Here is a 14,357-nt window from a genome sequence, read left to right as displayed (position 1 = left end):
CCTTGGCCTTCCCACCTGCAGCAGCTGGGCCCGCACGTGGGCCTCGACCAGGTGGCTGCGGCGCAGGTTGCCGACGCGCCACATGAGGCAGAGGCGGCGGTCGCGCAGCGCCACGACGGCGTTCTCGCTGAACACGAGCGTCTCGTTGCGCTTCTTGGGCTTGGCCATCTTGGCCATGACGGCGCCCACGACGAAGGCGTCGAGCACGCAGCCGGCGATGCACTGCAGCACGACGGCGGCCACGGCGGCCGGGCACTCCTCGGTGACGCTGCGCACGCCGTAGCCGATGGACGTCTGCGTCTCCAGCGCGAAGAGGAAGGCGGCCAGGAAGCTGGCCACGTGCGAGAAGCAGGGCGCGGGCGGCGGCGGCGCGGCCAGGTCGCCGTGCAGCGAGGCGATGAGCCAGAAGGCCAGGCCGAAGAGCAGCCAGGAGGCGAGGAAGGAGCAGGAGAAGAGCAGGCACATCCAGCGCCAGCGCACGTCCACGCACGTGGTGAACAGGTCGCTCAGGTAGCGCGCGCCCTGGCCGCCCAGGTTCACGAAGCGCACGTTGCAGTGCCCGTCCTTCTTGACGAAGCGCCCGCGGCGCCGCCCCGCCGGCGCCGCCACCCACCCGTTGCGGCACAGCCCCGGCCCGGCCTCCTCCTCGTCGCCGGCCCGGCCCTCTCCTGGCTCCAGGGCGCCGCTAAGGCGGCGCAGGGCCCCGGCCAGGCCCATTGGGCGGGGACGCCCCCTCCACTTGGCCTAGTAGGGGGCGGGCGCCCCGAACCTGCGGAGAGAGACACGGGAGGCGAGGTCAGGGGCGCCAGGAATGGCTGGGCTCATGGGCCGGGCGTGCTCCCTGCGCCTCGGCGGCCTCGTCTGACAGATTGGGGGGGCACATCATTCACCTGGAAAGCCAGAACGGGACAGCATCAATGACAATATTAATAGGAGATGCTTGTGGGGCGACCCCGGCAACAGAACCGCAGGCGTGACGGCGTTCGAGCAAGCGCCCCGATCATTGGCGCAGACGCCTGGACAGTGCTCACCGGACCCCGTGGTGAGCGCTTGACACGAATCGACATACTTGAGCCTTAGGCCAGTGTGGACGTTACCGTCCCCATTTTATAGATGAGGAAACTGAGGCACAGAACGTTTAACTTGCCCACGGCCGCAGCGGAGTGAACCAGGATTTGAGCGTTAGCAAATCCAGAGTCCACAAAGTGGTAGCCGCTCCTCAACGTGGAGTCCGCAGGGAGAGATGAGCCCCCCGGCTCCGAGGTCACCGATGGTTCCAAACGACGCTCAGAAAGCTGAGGCAGCGAAAGGAAAAACGGTGGATGAACGGAAGTTCCATCAAAATTAAGGGGCACCTGGGTGGCTCAGTTGGTTGAGCGTCCGACTCTTGGTTTTGGCTCAGGTCATGATCTCGTGGTCTGTGGGTTCGAGCCCCGCGTCGGGCTCTGTGCTGACAGCTTGGAGCCTGGAGCCTGCTTTGGATTCTGTCTCCCCCTCTCTCTGAACCTCCCTTGCTCATGCTCTGTCTCTGTCTCAAAAATTAAAAAAAAAAAAAAAAAAAAAAAAACTTAAAAAAAAAGAATTTAAAACTTTTGTGCTTCAAAGGACACTATTGGGACAGTGGAAAGACAAACCGCCATGGGGAGAAAATAATTGCAAATCCTGTATTTAAGAAATGTGTATTTGAAATATACAAAGACCCGTTACAATTCAATCGTAAAAAGATAACGCGATTTAAAAATAGGCAAAGTATCTGAGTGGACATTTGTCTAAGAAAGATCTACAAAGAGCCAATAAGATAAGCACAAAAAGCACAAAAAAAAGGTGCTCAAGGTCATTAGCCTTCAGGGAAATGCAAACCAAAACCGCAATGAGACACTGTCGCCACCTTCTTGGGAACATGACAGATACTGGCAAGGACGTGAAGTGGGCCCCCTCCTACCTACTGGTGAATGGAAAATGGAGTCACTCCTGTGAAAAACAGCCTGGCGGTCCCCTAAATGGTTAAACAGTCGTGCCTGGGTGGCTGGGTCAGTTGAGCGTCCCACACGGGCTCAGGTCATGATCTCGCGGTTCACGGGGTCGAGCCCCACGTCGGACTCTGTGCTGACAATGCAGAGCCTGGAACCTGCCTCGGGTTCTGTGTCTCCCTCGCTCTCTGCCCCTCCCCCGCTCATGCTCTGTCTCTCCCTGTCTCTCAAAAATAAATCAACATTAAAAACAAAACAAAACCCGAAGCACGGACACACTGGGGCACGGATGAACCTCGAAAACATCATGCTAAGCGAAACCAGCCGGGTGCAGGAGACCACGTGTCGCATACTTTTGTTTATATGTCTTGATGGACAAATCTGTACCTTGCAGACTAGTGATAACTAGGGCTGGGGCGATGGGGATGGGATTGGGGCGTGACAGCCGGAGGCCACGGGTTTTCCTGTTGGGGTGCTGAAGCTGTCCTCCATTTGACTGTGGTGATAGTGGCACAACTCCATGAAAACACTAAAGAAACACTGAGTTATACATTGAACGTGTGCACTGTGTTTTTATCTGAATTCTATTTTTATTTCTTGAATCTTATTTTTGAGTAATCTCTCCATCCAACGTGGGGCTTGAACTCACGACCTCAAGATTAAGAGTCACGCGCCCTACCACCTGAGCCGGCCGGGCGCCCCGTATCTGGATTGCATTTCAATGAAGCTGTTGCAAACAAAACAAAACAAAACAAAACAAAACCAAAAAACAAACCCACGCTCAGCCCTGACCCTCAGATCTTGGGCAAGTCCTTCTGAGCAGTTTCCTCAACTGTGACATGGGGGAAGTTGGACTTTTTCCAGGTCAGGAAGGGCCTTCTAGTCATCATAGACCAAGGGCCCAATCCTGGTTCAGTTGCCGACCCACTGTGTGCCCTGGGACCACTGGCTTCCTTTCAGGAGCCTCTTCTGTGGAAAGACCCTGGGCTCCCGAGTCAGGCGGTTCTAGGCTGAATCCCGGCTCAGCTACTTACTGACTCCAGAACTGGGGGGCAGGTCGCATACTTTCCCCAGCCTCCGCTCCCTCATCTGGGAAGTGGAATCTCAGGGGCTCAATAGGGTGGAGAGAGGAGGGAAGGAGCGGGACAGGGACCTGGAGGCCTCGTCACCCCACCCCCAGCAGCTGTGGAGGAGGGACTTCTAGAACCCGTCTGGGCTGGGGGCTGAACACTTTGGTATCGGTACCGGCAGTATTTACCAAGCACCTATGTACTGTGTGCCCCCTGGGCCAGGCTCCGATAGCCTCACGGGCTTCTCGGAAGGTCAGTGTTAAGTTCGACACCACCCTCCCACACCTCACTAAGCTCTGCACCTGCTGTCCATGACCACCTGGACGGCTCTGCCACGTCCAGTGGTTATCATACCCATTCTGCGGAGGTCGGATAGAGCGGACTGGGCCTGGCTGCGTCAGGCATCCATGATGTAGCCCAACCCTGACTCTTTCTCGCTCTCGACAACCCTGGGAGTTGGAGGTCATCCTTCTGAAGAGGGGAAGCTGAGGCTAGCCGCTCAAGGGGCCAGGTTTGAAGTCAGGCTCTGACGTTTGCGTTTGTGGCCCTCTCCGGCCCAGAAGTCCCTACTAGGCACTGGTTCCATCAGGGGCCACCGAAGTCAGGGGAGGGAAGGTGGACCCCAGACTGGGTCCTCTCATACCCAGCCACCCACCTGTGACCACAACCCTGGGGCACGGGAGGCTTTGCTTTTCACAGTGAAGCAGAGGCACTGAGGTCCCTCCTTTGTCTCGGGCCCCTCAGCTGGGGAGTGGAAACCCCGGACTGCCATCCAGGTTTCTCAGCTGCCAAACCCTGAGTGACGAACCACGGACAACCTCAGCAAGGGCACGCTTATCGCCCGAGCACTTACTACGTCCTTGGCCTTGCAGGAGCGCAGGGGATGTCTGCAGCCCGCCCACTGGACTCCACCTGACCCCGCCGCTCACCTCACCTGGACTCTTCTGGAAGCCGGGAAGTCCAAATCATTGCCCCGCTTCACAGGTTTGGGGACTAGGCCCGGGGACCTGGCCAGACCCCCGCGGTGCCGAAGGAGGGGTGCCCGTTTGGGTCCGGAGACTTTCCGAGCCGGGACTCTGCCTCCTAAATCCCACCCTCGGCCCCGTGCGGCAGGGGTGACCGTGCCCGGTTCACAAAGTCGCCGGGGGCCTTCACCTGCAGAGGGCCCTGTCTGCACCCAACGTGGCCCAGCTCAGAGGGTGGATGGGACGCAAGGCTCAACGTCCCCCGTCCCCCGTCCCCCCCCCCCCCCCCCCCCCCCCCCCCGCAAAGGATCCAGAGCCTGCAGTCCCCTCCCCCCGTCCTCCCCCTGACCTGCCAGAGCAGCTTAACGTTTCCATATAAAGGAGACGCAGGGCTTAAGGTGTGTTAATTTGGTGTCAAAGTCACTGTTTAATCTGGGGCCAACGAGCTCCGCCCCCTCCGCCCCAACCTCCCTCCCCCTCAAAAGAGAAGCATTTTCACACTCTGCCCAAGACCCTGGGTGGTCCCCCTCCACCCCCTCCACCCCAACAGGGTCTGGACAGCAGGCCGGAGGGCAGAGATTGACGGGGTGGGGCGGGGCGGGGCGGGGCGTGTGGGGACAGAGAGGGAACCAAGGCAGAGGCTCAGAGTGGACAAGGAGGGGTGCTGAGAGGGAGCCCAGAAAGAGGGGAAGACAGGCCCCACAGGGGGTACAGGGACCCAGAGAGGGAGGGACAGAGACAGGGTGGTGGTGGGGGAGTGCACAGAGACCCGGGGAGCAGGCGGCCAGAGACCTAGAGAGAGGGGACAGAGACACGGTGGGAGGGACAGGCAGACTAGGAGCAGCTGGGCAGGGAAGAGGCATCAGGAAACGGGGAGCTGGGGAGCCAGGCTCGCGGACAGGGACAGGGCAAGAGAGGGTGGGGGTGAGGGGGAGAAGGCAGAAAGCGGACATGGGGTCAGAGACGGAGGCGCCGAACTGGGAGTGGGGTGGTGGGGAAGAGGTCGTTCCGGGGCTGGGATCGGTCACCGAGGGTGAGGCAGGACCTTCCCGGGGGAACAGCGAGGACGGGGAACGTGGGGCGGAACCCGGGCGAGGAGGGGTGGGGAGGCGGGATGGTCTCAGCCCGGGGCCTCTGCGCGCGCCGAGGCACGTACCTGGTGGGGCAGCCCACCCCCATGCCCTCCGCCGGGGGATCCTCTGCCAGGGCCGCGGGGAGGCCTCTGTGGGTGCTGAGGGGCAGCGGTGTGTCCTGGGCCCCAGGGACCTCGTGTCGGGCGCCCGACCTCTGTGTCTACAGGCGGATCGGAGGCCCGGCCGAGAGGGGGGGGCAGGGGGTGGGGCCAGCTCAGAGCCGCAGAGGGGGAGCCAGGGAGGACGGCCAGGCAGGGCGCCTGGGCCGCAGCCCAAGCAGGCTGGAGAAGAGACACGGTGGCGGACACAGAAGGGGGAGGGGGCGGGGAGACACGGGGAGATGGGGACACAGATGAGGGACCAGCGGGGGCAGGACGGAGATGAAGGGGGGCTCCTGGAGATGAAGCCTTAAGAAGTTGGGGGACGCAGGGGAGGGAGCCCCCCAGAGACCCGGACCAAGTTCCACACGGAATCAGACTGGGGGCAGGCAGGTCTGAACGGCACCCAATGGGCTAAGAGACCCGAAGCGGGGATTCCCAGTGGCCTCTCCCAGCGCGGTGGCCTCCGGACAGCTGGGTGACAGATTCCCGCCTCCTCCTCCAGCTTCTTCGTAGGGAGGAGCCAGCAGGATGAGTCTCATTCTGGTCCTTTATTGCCTCAGGAGCCCCTGACCTTCCTTCCTGCATAGCACCCGCCTTGGATGCAGGAGGGAGGGAGGACCCACACAGTCCCCTGCTGGGACGTCCTGGCCGAACTCTGATGGCAGGAAAACAAAGAGCCAGACCGGATTCTGCTAGAGGAACCCACCCCTCAGATGTGGCCCACCCATCGTAAAGTGCCCGAGCTCCCCCGGGGGGAGACCCGCGGCCGAGACCGGGTCCGCGGCTTACGGCGTCCACAGCAACATGAGGCCACACCAGGCTCACCTGGGCAACAGGCCAGAGTCCTCCGACAGCTGGGGGACGGAGGGGGTCACAGGGCGAAACCAAGTCTTCCGGTGGGAGGGGTCACCAGTCAAAACCGAGTCTTTTGCCCCAAGGGTCACTGGAGCAAACCAAGTGGTTATTTTGAGAGTCACGGGTCAAAGCACAGCCTTTGGCAAGAGGGGTCACGGGACCAAAGCGAGTCCTCTCCGAGAACAGCGAGTCAAACGGAATCCATCATGGCAGCCAACGGGCCCAACTGGGTCCTTCTCTCGAAGGAGGGCTGGTGCACCGATCCGAACGCGTCCCTTCCAGCGGAACCAACTTCGACCTCAGTCCCCAGGTGAAGGCACGGCGGGCCTCCTCAGACGCTGATGGTGCGGAAGACGGTGAAGCCCGACAGGGCGGTGCTGACCAGGACCCCGGGGCATTGTGGGTGCCAGTGCAGCTCCTTCAGGTCGGTCTCGCCCTGGTGCACGAACAGGAGCTGCTGGGGAAGGTCCGCCAGCGCGGGGTCCGTCTCCGCGTCGCCGGCCTCGGGGTCCCGTTCCACGGCCAGGTCCCACTGTGTGATCTGGTTGTCCGCGCCCGAGGCTGCAAAGACCCCGCTGTCCTGGGGGTGCCACTCGACAGAGGTCACGGGGGCCACGTGCTGCTTGAAGGTGGCCACTGGGGAGCCAGACTACGGGAAGAAGGGAGTCGGGGGCTCTGAGCACCTCGGCCTGACTCCCAGGGCGACCCAGGCCGAGCCCTCACCGCTCTCCCGCTGGAGGGGTGCACCCGGGCTCCTCCCCTGGACTCCCAGATTCCCCGAAAGGGACAGAGGGCAAAGCAGAACCGGTAATAAAGACGTAGTGTCTCAGGGGCTGCCGGGAGCTGTGGTTTCCCCTGCCAAGAACCCCCTCCGAGCTCCGGCGCACAAGATCCCCGGCCTCGGTCCTCCCTGGGCATGCCTCAGTTTCCCTTCCTATACAAGAGGAGGGTTCTCAAAGCGCTCCCCCTGCTGATTCTACAAAGGCCTTAAAGGAGGAGGAAGCATGGCTCCCAGGCTCCGGAGGCAGCCGATGAAAAGAAAACCAGCACTTGTGTGGTACGCTAAAGCAAAGGGAATTCTAAATCGGAGAAGTGGTTCCGAAGTCCCAGTGGCCAATCAACTTGGCCACGCACTTTCCTTGGGGGCCGGAGCCCGCTTCTAGAAGCTTCCTCAGGGCTGGCTCTACAGGAGGGGAACAAAGACTCCGTCCTGGTGGTCCCGGGCAGGCACAGCGCCACGCCAAGTGCCGGCTCCGCCCACAGGGAAGCCGGAGACAGTTTCTCCTGCCCAGAACCCCTCTCAGCTCTACGAAGCCAATCCTCGGCTGGGTGGTAATGTCCTATCCGCTCCCATCCTTTCTGTACCTCAGTTTCCTCCCCCGTAACGATCGATCTGGGCTCCCATTCTCAGTGGATTCCACAGAACCCATTAACAACGAGTCTACAACTCCTCGCGGCTCTGAAGTCCCGAGCCACACGGCCCACCGCGCCGCGCCCCAGGCAGGTAGATGGGAATCGCGGCCTCTGCGGCCACCCGGCCCCTTCTGTCCCCCGTCACCTCTCCAGCCGGCGGAACGAGCGACCCCACGCCCGCCCCCGCCGCCCCCCCCCCCCCCCCCCGGGCCTGTTTCCTCATCTGCACCCCACCTCGACAGGCCTTCCCGGCTCTGGTGCAGACAACCGTCCGAGGGAAGAAGCCTGCAAATCCCAGCGGCTGCCGGGAGCAGGGGCTCCTCCAGCCCCAGACGTCCAGCTGGGGAGATACCTTGAACTGCCGCAGGTCCCAGATCTTGAGGGCCCCGTCGTCCCCGCCGCTAAGCAGGAAGGGCTCCCGGCGGCTCCAGCTGATGACGTTGACGTCCCCGTCGTGGGCGGTGGCGGTGGTGAGCATGCAGGCCTTGCCGGGGGCGGCCCGGATGTCCCAGATGCGAATGGAGGCGTCAGCTGAGCAGGAGGCGAACACCTGGACAGGGCGGGGTCTGAGTGACCCTGGTGTGCCTGCCACCCCACTCTGGAGACCAGGGGACGCATGGTGGGCTACCCTTATTTTATTTTTAGAAGTTTGTTTTTGAGAGAGAGGGAGAGACGGAGAGATGGAGAGGGGGAGAGAGAGAGAGAGAGACAGAGAGACAGAGCGAGAGAGAGAGAGAGAGAGGGCACGCGCGTGCGAGTGAGCGAGCAGGGTAGGGGCACGGGGGGGTGTGTGGGGGGGAGACAGAGGATCCGAAGCAGGCTCGGCGCTGACAGCAGCAAGCCCAACACGGGGCTCGAACCCACGAACCGTGAGATCAGGACCTGAGCCGAAGCCGGACGCTCAGCCGACTGAGCCCCTCCCAGGTGCCCCTGCCCTCTTTCTGTGTTCTGCCCCCACCCCATTAGGATCTAGCCCCAGTCCCCCCCTCTTACAAGACCCAGGAGTCAGACCGCCAGCCCGCCCTCACCGTGTCCTCAGTCGGGGACCACTGAAGGTCCTCCACAGAGCGCGTGTGGCCCACGAATGGCCGCTGGTCCACATGCCAGGAGCCGCCGTCCACAGGCGTCCAGAGGTGGATGTTCTTCTGACAGTCACCAGTCAGCAGGCGCCCTGGAGACAGGAGTCCGGAAACCGGCTGGCCCCGCGCCCCCTCTTCTCCCGACAGTCTCAGCACCCACCCCTTCCAACAGACCCCCCGCCCTCCCACCCCTGCCCCACCCAGGGCCGATTCCCTGCACCCCAGGGACACCCACCAGACACACGGGGGGACCAGTCCAGCGCAAAGCCCTCTCCCATGTGGCCAGCGAAGGCAAAGATGGGCTTCACCTGGGCCTGCTCGTCCCGGAGGAAGGTCGCCAGGGCCTGTGGGTCATGTACCACCTGCAGCAGCCGCCGCAGTGCAAACACCTCCACCTGGCCCTTCTCTGACCACACAGCGGCCACCGGCTCGTCGCCCAGCCAGGACACCTGTGGGGGGCGGGGGGGGGGGGGGGGAAGGGAAAGGGAGGCAGGAGGGACGGGAGGCTCAGGGTGGTGGTGACCACAGCTCCTGGCATCCCTGAGAAACGGACCTGCAGGTCCTCAGGACCCCCGTCCTCCCACAGCTGGGAGCCTGGCTCCCAGAAGCCTTTGCAGGGAAGAAACGATGGCCTGCAGGACCGGCCTGGTACCTGGGACAACTGCCCACAGTGGGCGGCAGTGATGCTGAGGCCGCAACCTCCTTCCAGAGGCCCCAGCAACCCCTGAAAGGGTGTTCAGGGTACCCCGTTTTTTTTGTCTTGTTTTTGTTTTTTGAGAGAAAGAGCGTAAGCAGGGGAGAGGGGCAGAGGGAGGGAGAGAACCCCACGACCCTGGGGTCATGACCTGAGCCGAAATCAAGAGCTGGGATGCTCTACCGACTGAGCCACCCGGGCGCCCCAGACTACCAGTCTTTGTAACTTGCTAAATGTCGGTGGGTCCCAGGCCTCAGTCCTTGGGCCTCTTTGCCTCTGTCTGCTCGCTAGGAGATCCCGTCCGGCCTCAAGGTTTCCAGTAGCCCCAAGCCCTGACCTCTCTGGACTCCAGACTCCTATCGACACCGACCGTTCAAACTTCACACGGCCAAAGCCAAGCTCCTAATCGCCGTCTACAGGCTCCTCCTCCCCGGGGTTCCCCATCTCAGTCCCCGAACCGTGGGACTCACTGACTTGTCCTCACGGCCACCCCGTGCCGGCTACACTCAAAACCCACATCACTTCCAAGCCCTCCTCACTACCTCTACTGTCGTCACTCCTGGCCACTCCTGTCATCCTTCCCCCTGCGTGATGGCCTCCCCGTGGGACTACTCTTCTGCCCTTGCCTCCGTGCGGTCTATTCTCCACACAGCACTCAGGGGCATCTCTTTAAAACACAAGTCATGGGGCGCCTGGGTGGCGCAGTCGGTTAAGCGTCCGACTTCAGCCAGGTCACGATCTCACGCGAGATCTCGCGTGATCTCGCGTGAGTTCGAGCCCCGCGTCACGCTCTGGGCTGATGGCTCAGAGCCTGGAGCCTGTTTCCGATCCTGTGTCTCCCTCTCTCTCTGCCCCTCCCCCGTTCATGCTCTGTCTCTCTCTGTCCCAAAAATAAATAAACGTTGAAAAAGAAAAATTAAAAAAAAAAAAACACAAGTCAGATCCCAACTGTCCTCCGCTCTAAACCCTCCCGTGGCTCCCAATTTCTCCCCAAGTGAAGCCAAGTCCTTACCCTAACAGGTAAGGCCTACAAGCCCTCCACAACCCATCACCTCCTCTGTGTCAACCCCCTACATGCTGTCACTCTCCCTCTCGTCCATTCGCTCTGGCGGTTGCACTGGTCTTCCCGATTTCCCTCGCAATTCCTCAAACGTGCCACGTTTGCCCCAGGGCCTTTGCACCTGTTTCCTCTGCCTACAAACCCTTTCCCGACAGAGATCTTTGGTTCACTCCCTCACTTCCTGTGAGTCTCTACTCAAATGGCACCTTATCACAAATACTTCCCTGACCCTGACCGCACTATTTAAAACAGCAAACCCACTCTAGAAACGTCCTAATTCCCTTACCTTGCTTTTCCTCTTCTCTGTGAGGACGCACTGCACATTTACTTAGTTTCTTCTCGTTCCCTCCCCCCGCTAGCATTACGTTTCATGAAGCCAGAGAACTTTCGCTCCGTGAAATCCCCAGGGCATAGAACAATGCCTAAAACGTGGTAATGATACAATGGGGACCCACAGCAAGGGCCGTGGGCCAAGCACTGCCCTGAGTGCCGTTCATACATCGTCGCGTGTAATTCACACAGCGGCGCGATCGCAAGGTGCCAGAACTCAGCAGCACGAAAGCGGCCCCACAGCCCAGGACATTTCCTGAGCACTAACACAAAACATGTGTCACACTACACCCAGGTGCTGTCTCTGGGCACCTGAAATAACCGTACGCTGTTCCATTTTACCCTCACGTCAACTCCATCAGGCCAGCTTTGTAACCTTCGCCATTTTACAGAAGAGGAAAGAACATAAACACTCGCCCCGTGTTGCTTCTAGCACATAGCGATAATAACGACGGCAGCGAAGACGTACATGAGCCAATGCATATAAAGGTACGTGCCAGATACTTTCCTAAAAGCTGGAAGGCATGGACAAGGGGGTTGGGGTTGGAGGTCAGACAGTGTAGAGCAGGCTCCTGGGTCTGTATCTACCCGGACTCGGTTGATGCCGCCATAGTGGGGCACCATAGCCAGCTCCAGCTGAGGCTTCCGCTCCTCTTCCTCCTCCTCCTCCTCCTCCTCGCTGCCCTCCGATGGCGGGGGTTTTGTCCCATGCAGATTATGCATCCGAAGCATCATCAGTCTGGGGGAAAGCGTGGGGTGAGTGAGGCACGGGATGCCAGGATACTCAGAGAGAAGGGGGAGAGAAGCCGGAAACCTCGATTTCTAGGTCCTGGGGAAGAGGGAGCTGGGGGTTCGGACTCCTGGTCCTAGGAACACCTCAGATTTCACTCACCTGTTGCTCTGGGCGCTCTCCGCCTGGGTCCCAGCGCACAGGTAAAGTGTAAGAGGAAGCTCTGTCCGGCCGTCTCCCAGATGATCCCGGACTATGTCGAAGCTAAGACAGGGGGCGCCTCGGGATAAAAAGAGAGGTCGCAAAATTAGAACGGGACAGAGATCTCAGCACCCCCCCCCCTCGCGTGTGAAGTTTTCATCCATCTTAGAGCCCAGTCTTCTCTCTCAGAGTGCCTCGTAAGTTAAAGACTCCGGACCAGACCCGCTCGGGAGTCAGGATTCCAGTCCCCTTCCTCCTCAGGACCCAGGAGTCCCGGTGCCCGGCCCTACCAGTCTGCGCTCGGTGGTACAGCACGTAAGCCTCCTCGTCCATGACCAGCTCCTCTCCTTCGCGGAGCGGCGGTCCCCGCCCGGGCAAGTAGACCTGGGCCGGGCCTTCGGTCCTTGCGTCGCTGGACTCGGCCTCCATGGGTTCCCCAGTCCCACACGTGCGCCGCCTCCCCTTGCGCGCCGCCATCTTCGAAGCCTCTCACCGCCGGCGCGCAGGGAGGACGTCACTTCCGGGTTGCGGTTTCCTGCTTCTGAGATCCGCTCGGCTGCACGGTTGCCTTGGAAACCTCCGAGCTCACCAATTAGAGAGGGCGGCGGGGAGAGGGTGAAGGAGAACTAAGGCAAAGGAGTCCTAGCCTAGCGACCGAGGCTTGCGGATTCGGAGAAAGTACACCGTTCGCGTGACTTTGCGGCGCTTTTCTGCGGAGCGGCGGCAAGGCCTCCTGGGAGTTGTAGTTCTGTACGAAGCCAGTTTTCTCCATCTACTGGAGGAGTCCTGAGCCCCGACTCCATCTTCCACCTTGGACTCCCATTGCTTCCTTTCCGCTATATTATTCATGTATGCAAATAAGAGTTCTCACTGGCAAGAAGACTGGGCTCTTGCTCCCTGAGGACCCATAAAGCCGGGTTCCTCTCCCCTCCTTGTTATGATGGCTTTAATTCACTTCAGACTGCTTTAGTGTAGACAGGATGATATTATGTGTAAGTCAGTCGGTTGAATCTACCCTCTTGGGGCAGTCAATTGCCTAACCAGGCGTTCACATTGCAGCTATGGTCAGCGAGCACTTAATCAGAAAGTCAGCCCTCTGGAGACCGCCGTTACAAGCGCTTTGGCTCTCTTTATCCCTCATCGGCAATGAAATGTTAGAAATAGATTCTCATTGGTGAGATTCACGGCATTCGAGATAGGTGGATTGGCTGGGATATACTAGACTCCTCGCTTGCAAGAACAGGATATTAAGAATCGAGCAAGAGGCCTTGTCTGTGGCCATAGGAATGGGACCCTAGACTTAATCCTAAAGTGTTTTGATCCTGGATCTTTCTGGAGTTCTCTGTCCCGCCTTCTCTCTGGGTCTCTGTCCTCCCTCGCACCATCTCAGCCTTCTTCTTAGGATCTATTCTCACAGCCCCTTTCTGGGTCTTTGTCTCCCATCTCCTTCCAGGGTCTGTGTTCTGAATACAATTTTCTTTCCGCCCTCTCTTCCTCTGTGGGACTTTTCTTGGTTTCTGTTTCCTCCAGGGAAGTTTGAGGGGGGCTGAGACAAACACGGAGCTCACACTTGGACTGAGGAGGCATAAAAACATGGTTTATTCCAAACACTGCAATGTGTAACAGGAGAGTGGGAGGGGAGGTTGGTGGTGGGTGTGGATTCCCAGACCGTCTCCTCCACAACCCAGCTCCAGACCCGGCTGGAGATCTAGGAAAAGGAGGCTTGGGGGGGGGGGGGTTGGAGGAGGGGAGGGGGTGTCTGCTGGGTTTTCGTTGGGAGGGTCACAGATAAGGGCTGGAGTTGGAGAGGATGTGGTTGGTGGCACGTGGGGCTGGTAGTGAGGTGCGACAGGGTGGGAGGGTTTGGCCCGATGTGTGTTGGGATCAACGCTAGGACAGGGGGAGGCGGGGCTTCCGTTGGGAGTGTCCGAGGTCAAAATTGGGAAAAGCCACCTAGGGTGGGAAAAGGAGGAGGGTGTGTCACGGTATGACGTCAAGGGTCACAGTCTGGTCGGGGCACAGTCGGGGATTCGGGTCACAGTTTGGGGTCAGGGGTCACAGTCTGGGGTCGGATGACCATTTTTAGGGGTCGGAAGTCACAGTCTGGGGTCAGGGGTTTCTGTGTGGCGGGGCCAAGGTCTGGGGTCACAGTTTGGCGAACGCGTCTCACAGTTTTGAGTCCCAATGGATGAAAGGTTAAAAACGGGCTTCCCCGGAGGCGTGGCCGGGGCCGGGGAGCTGCACAGTGATGCGGGGGCCACGGCCCCGGGCGTGGGGGTGGGGCGCGGGCGCGGCGTGTCCCCACCCCCTCCCCCACCTCCCGCCCCATCTGGTGACGTTAAAAAGCCCTTGTCGGGTTTAAGAACAAAACAAAACAAAAACAAACCTCCAGTGGGCTCCGAGACCCCCACCCCCTCCCTTTCAGGCTGGGTGAGATTTGGGGGAGGGGGGGGGCCAAATCCCTTCCGGCTCTTGGTGCCCCCAAAGCGACGGGGCGCAGGACGCTGCTCCAGGCGGGGTCCGGCCAGGTCCGACTTTTCCTTCCCAACCCACGCGGGTCCTGTCTGTTGCGCGTGCCCCCTCGGGCCGTGGCCTGCGCTGACCGAGGGGGCGCCGGGGCCCCCCTGGGCCGCGTCATACCTCGGACTCGAGGCTGGAGAAGTGCGCCGAGCCCCTGCGGGTACCCAGGTCCCCGCCCCGGTGTCTCCGGTGGGGCGCGGCGGGCAGCGGCGGCCCCCAGTGCGCGGCGTGCGGGC

At 60.6% G+C, this 14,357-nt stretch overlaps 3 protein-coding genes across 4 annotated transcripts in view; all 3 read right to left on the bottom strand.

Moving 5' to 3' along the window:
* KCNJ14 (potassium inwardly rectifying channel subfamily J member 14) overlaps window positions 1–5,661 on the bottom strand; it is a 9,672-nt gene extending 4,011 nt beyond the window's left edge. Inside the window, exons 1-2 of one of the 2 annotated variants that reach the window (XM_040457586.1) lie at window positions 5,162–5,661; window positions 16–769 (exon numbers count right to left, since the gene is read on the bottom strand). In XM_040457586.1, the coding sequence (XP_040313520.1) occupies window positions 16–717 (702 nt within the window). In that variant the 5' untranslated portion in view covers window positions 718–769; window positions 5,162–5,661. Of the gene's footprint in view, window positions 1–15; window positions 770–3,974; window positions 4,274–5,161 lie in introns of those variants that run through there. The other variant, XM_040457587.1, reaches the window with a different exon arrangement.
* Window positions 5,662–5,772: 111 nt separating this feature from the next.
* Window positions 5,773–12,131, bottom strand: GRWD1 (glutamate rich WD repeat containing 1). Its single transcript, XM_040457585.1, has 7 exons — window positions 11,892–12,131; window positions 11,563–11,680; window positions 11,259–11,409; window positions 8,822–9,035; window positions 8,536–8,678; window positions 7,860–8,057; window positions 5,773–6,743 (listed from the first exon to the last, which is right to left on the bottom strand). The coding sequence occupies exons 1-7, from the start codon at window positions 12,076–12,078 to the stop codon at window positions 6,426–6,428; spliced, it is 1,329 nt and encodes a 442-aa protein (XP_040313519.1). The 5' UTR covers window positions 12,079–12,131; the 3' UTR covers window positions 5,773–6,425.
* A 1,891-nt stretch (window positions 12,132–14,022) lies between these two features.
* Window positions 14,023–14,357, bottom strand: part of GRIN2D (glutamate ionotropic receptor NMDA type subunit 2D) — a gene marked incomplete at its 5' end in the record, with an annotated part of 28,633 nt that continues 28,298 nt past the window's right edge. Inside the window, one exon of the mRNA XM_040457936.1 lies at window positions 14,023–14,027. Within this exon, the coding sequence (XP_040313870.1) occupies window positions 14,023–14,027 (5 nt within the window). The remainder of the gene's footprint in view (window positions 14,028–14,357) is intronic.

Source organism: Herpailurus yagouaroundi, unplaced genomic scaffold (genome assembly GCF_014898765.1).
Source record: "Herpailurus yagouaroundi ecotype Mexico unplaced genomic scaffold, PumYag 220, whole genome shotgun sequence".
Classification (NCBI taxonomy): Eukaryota; Metazoa; Chordata; class Mammalia; order Carnivora; family Felidae; genus Herpailurus; species Herpailurus yagouaroundi.
Note: the sequence above shows the minus strand (reverse complement) of the source record. Positions and strands in the feature narration are given on the sequence as shown.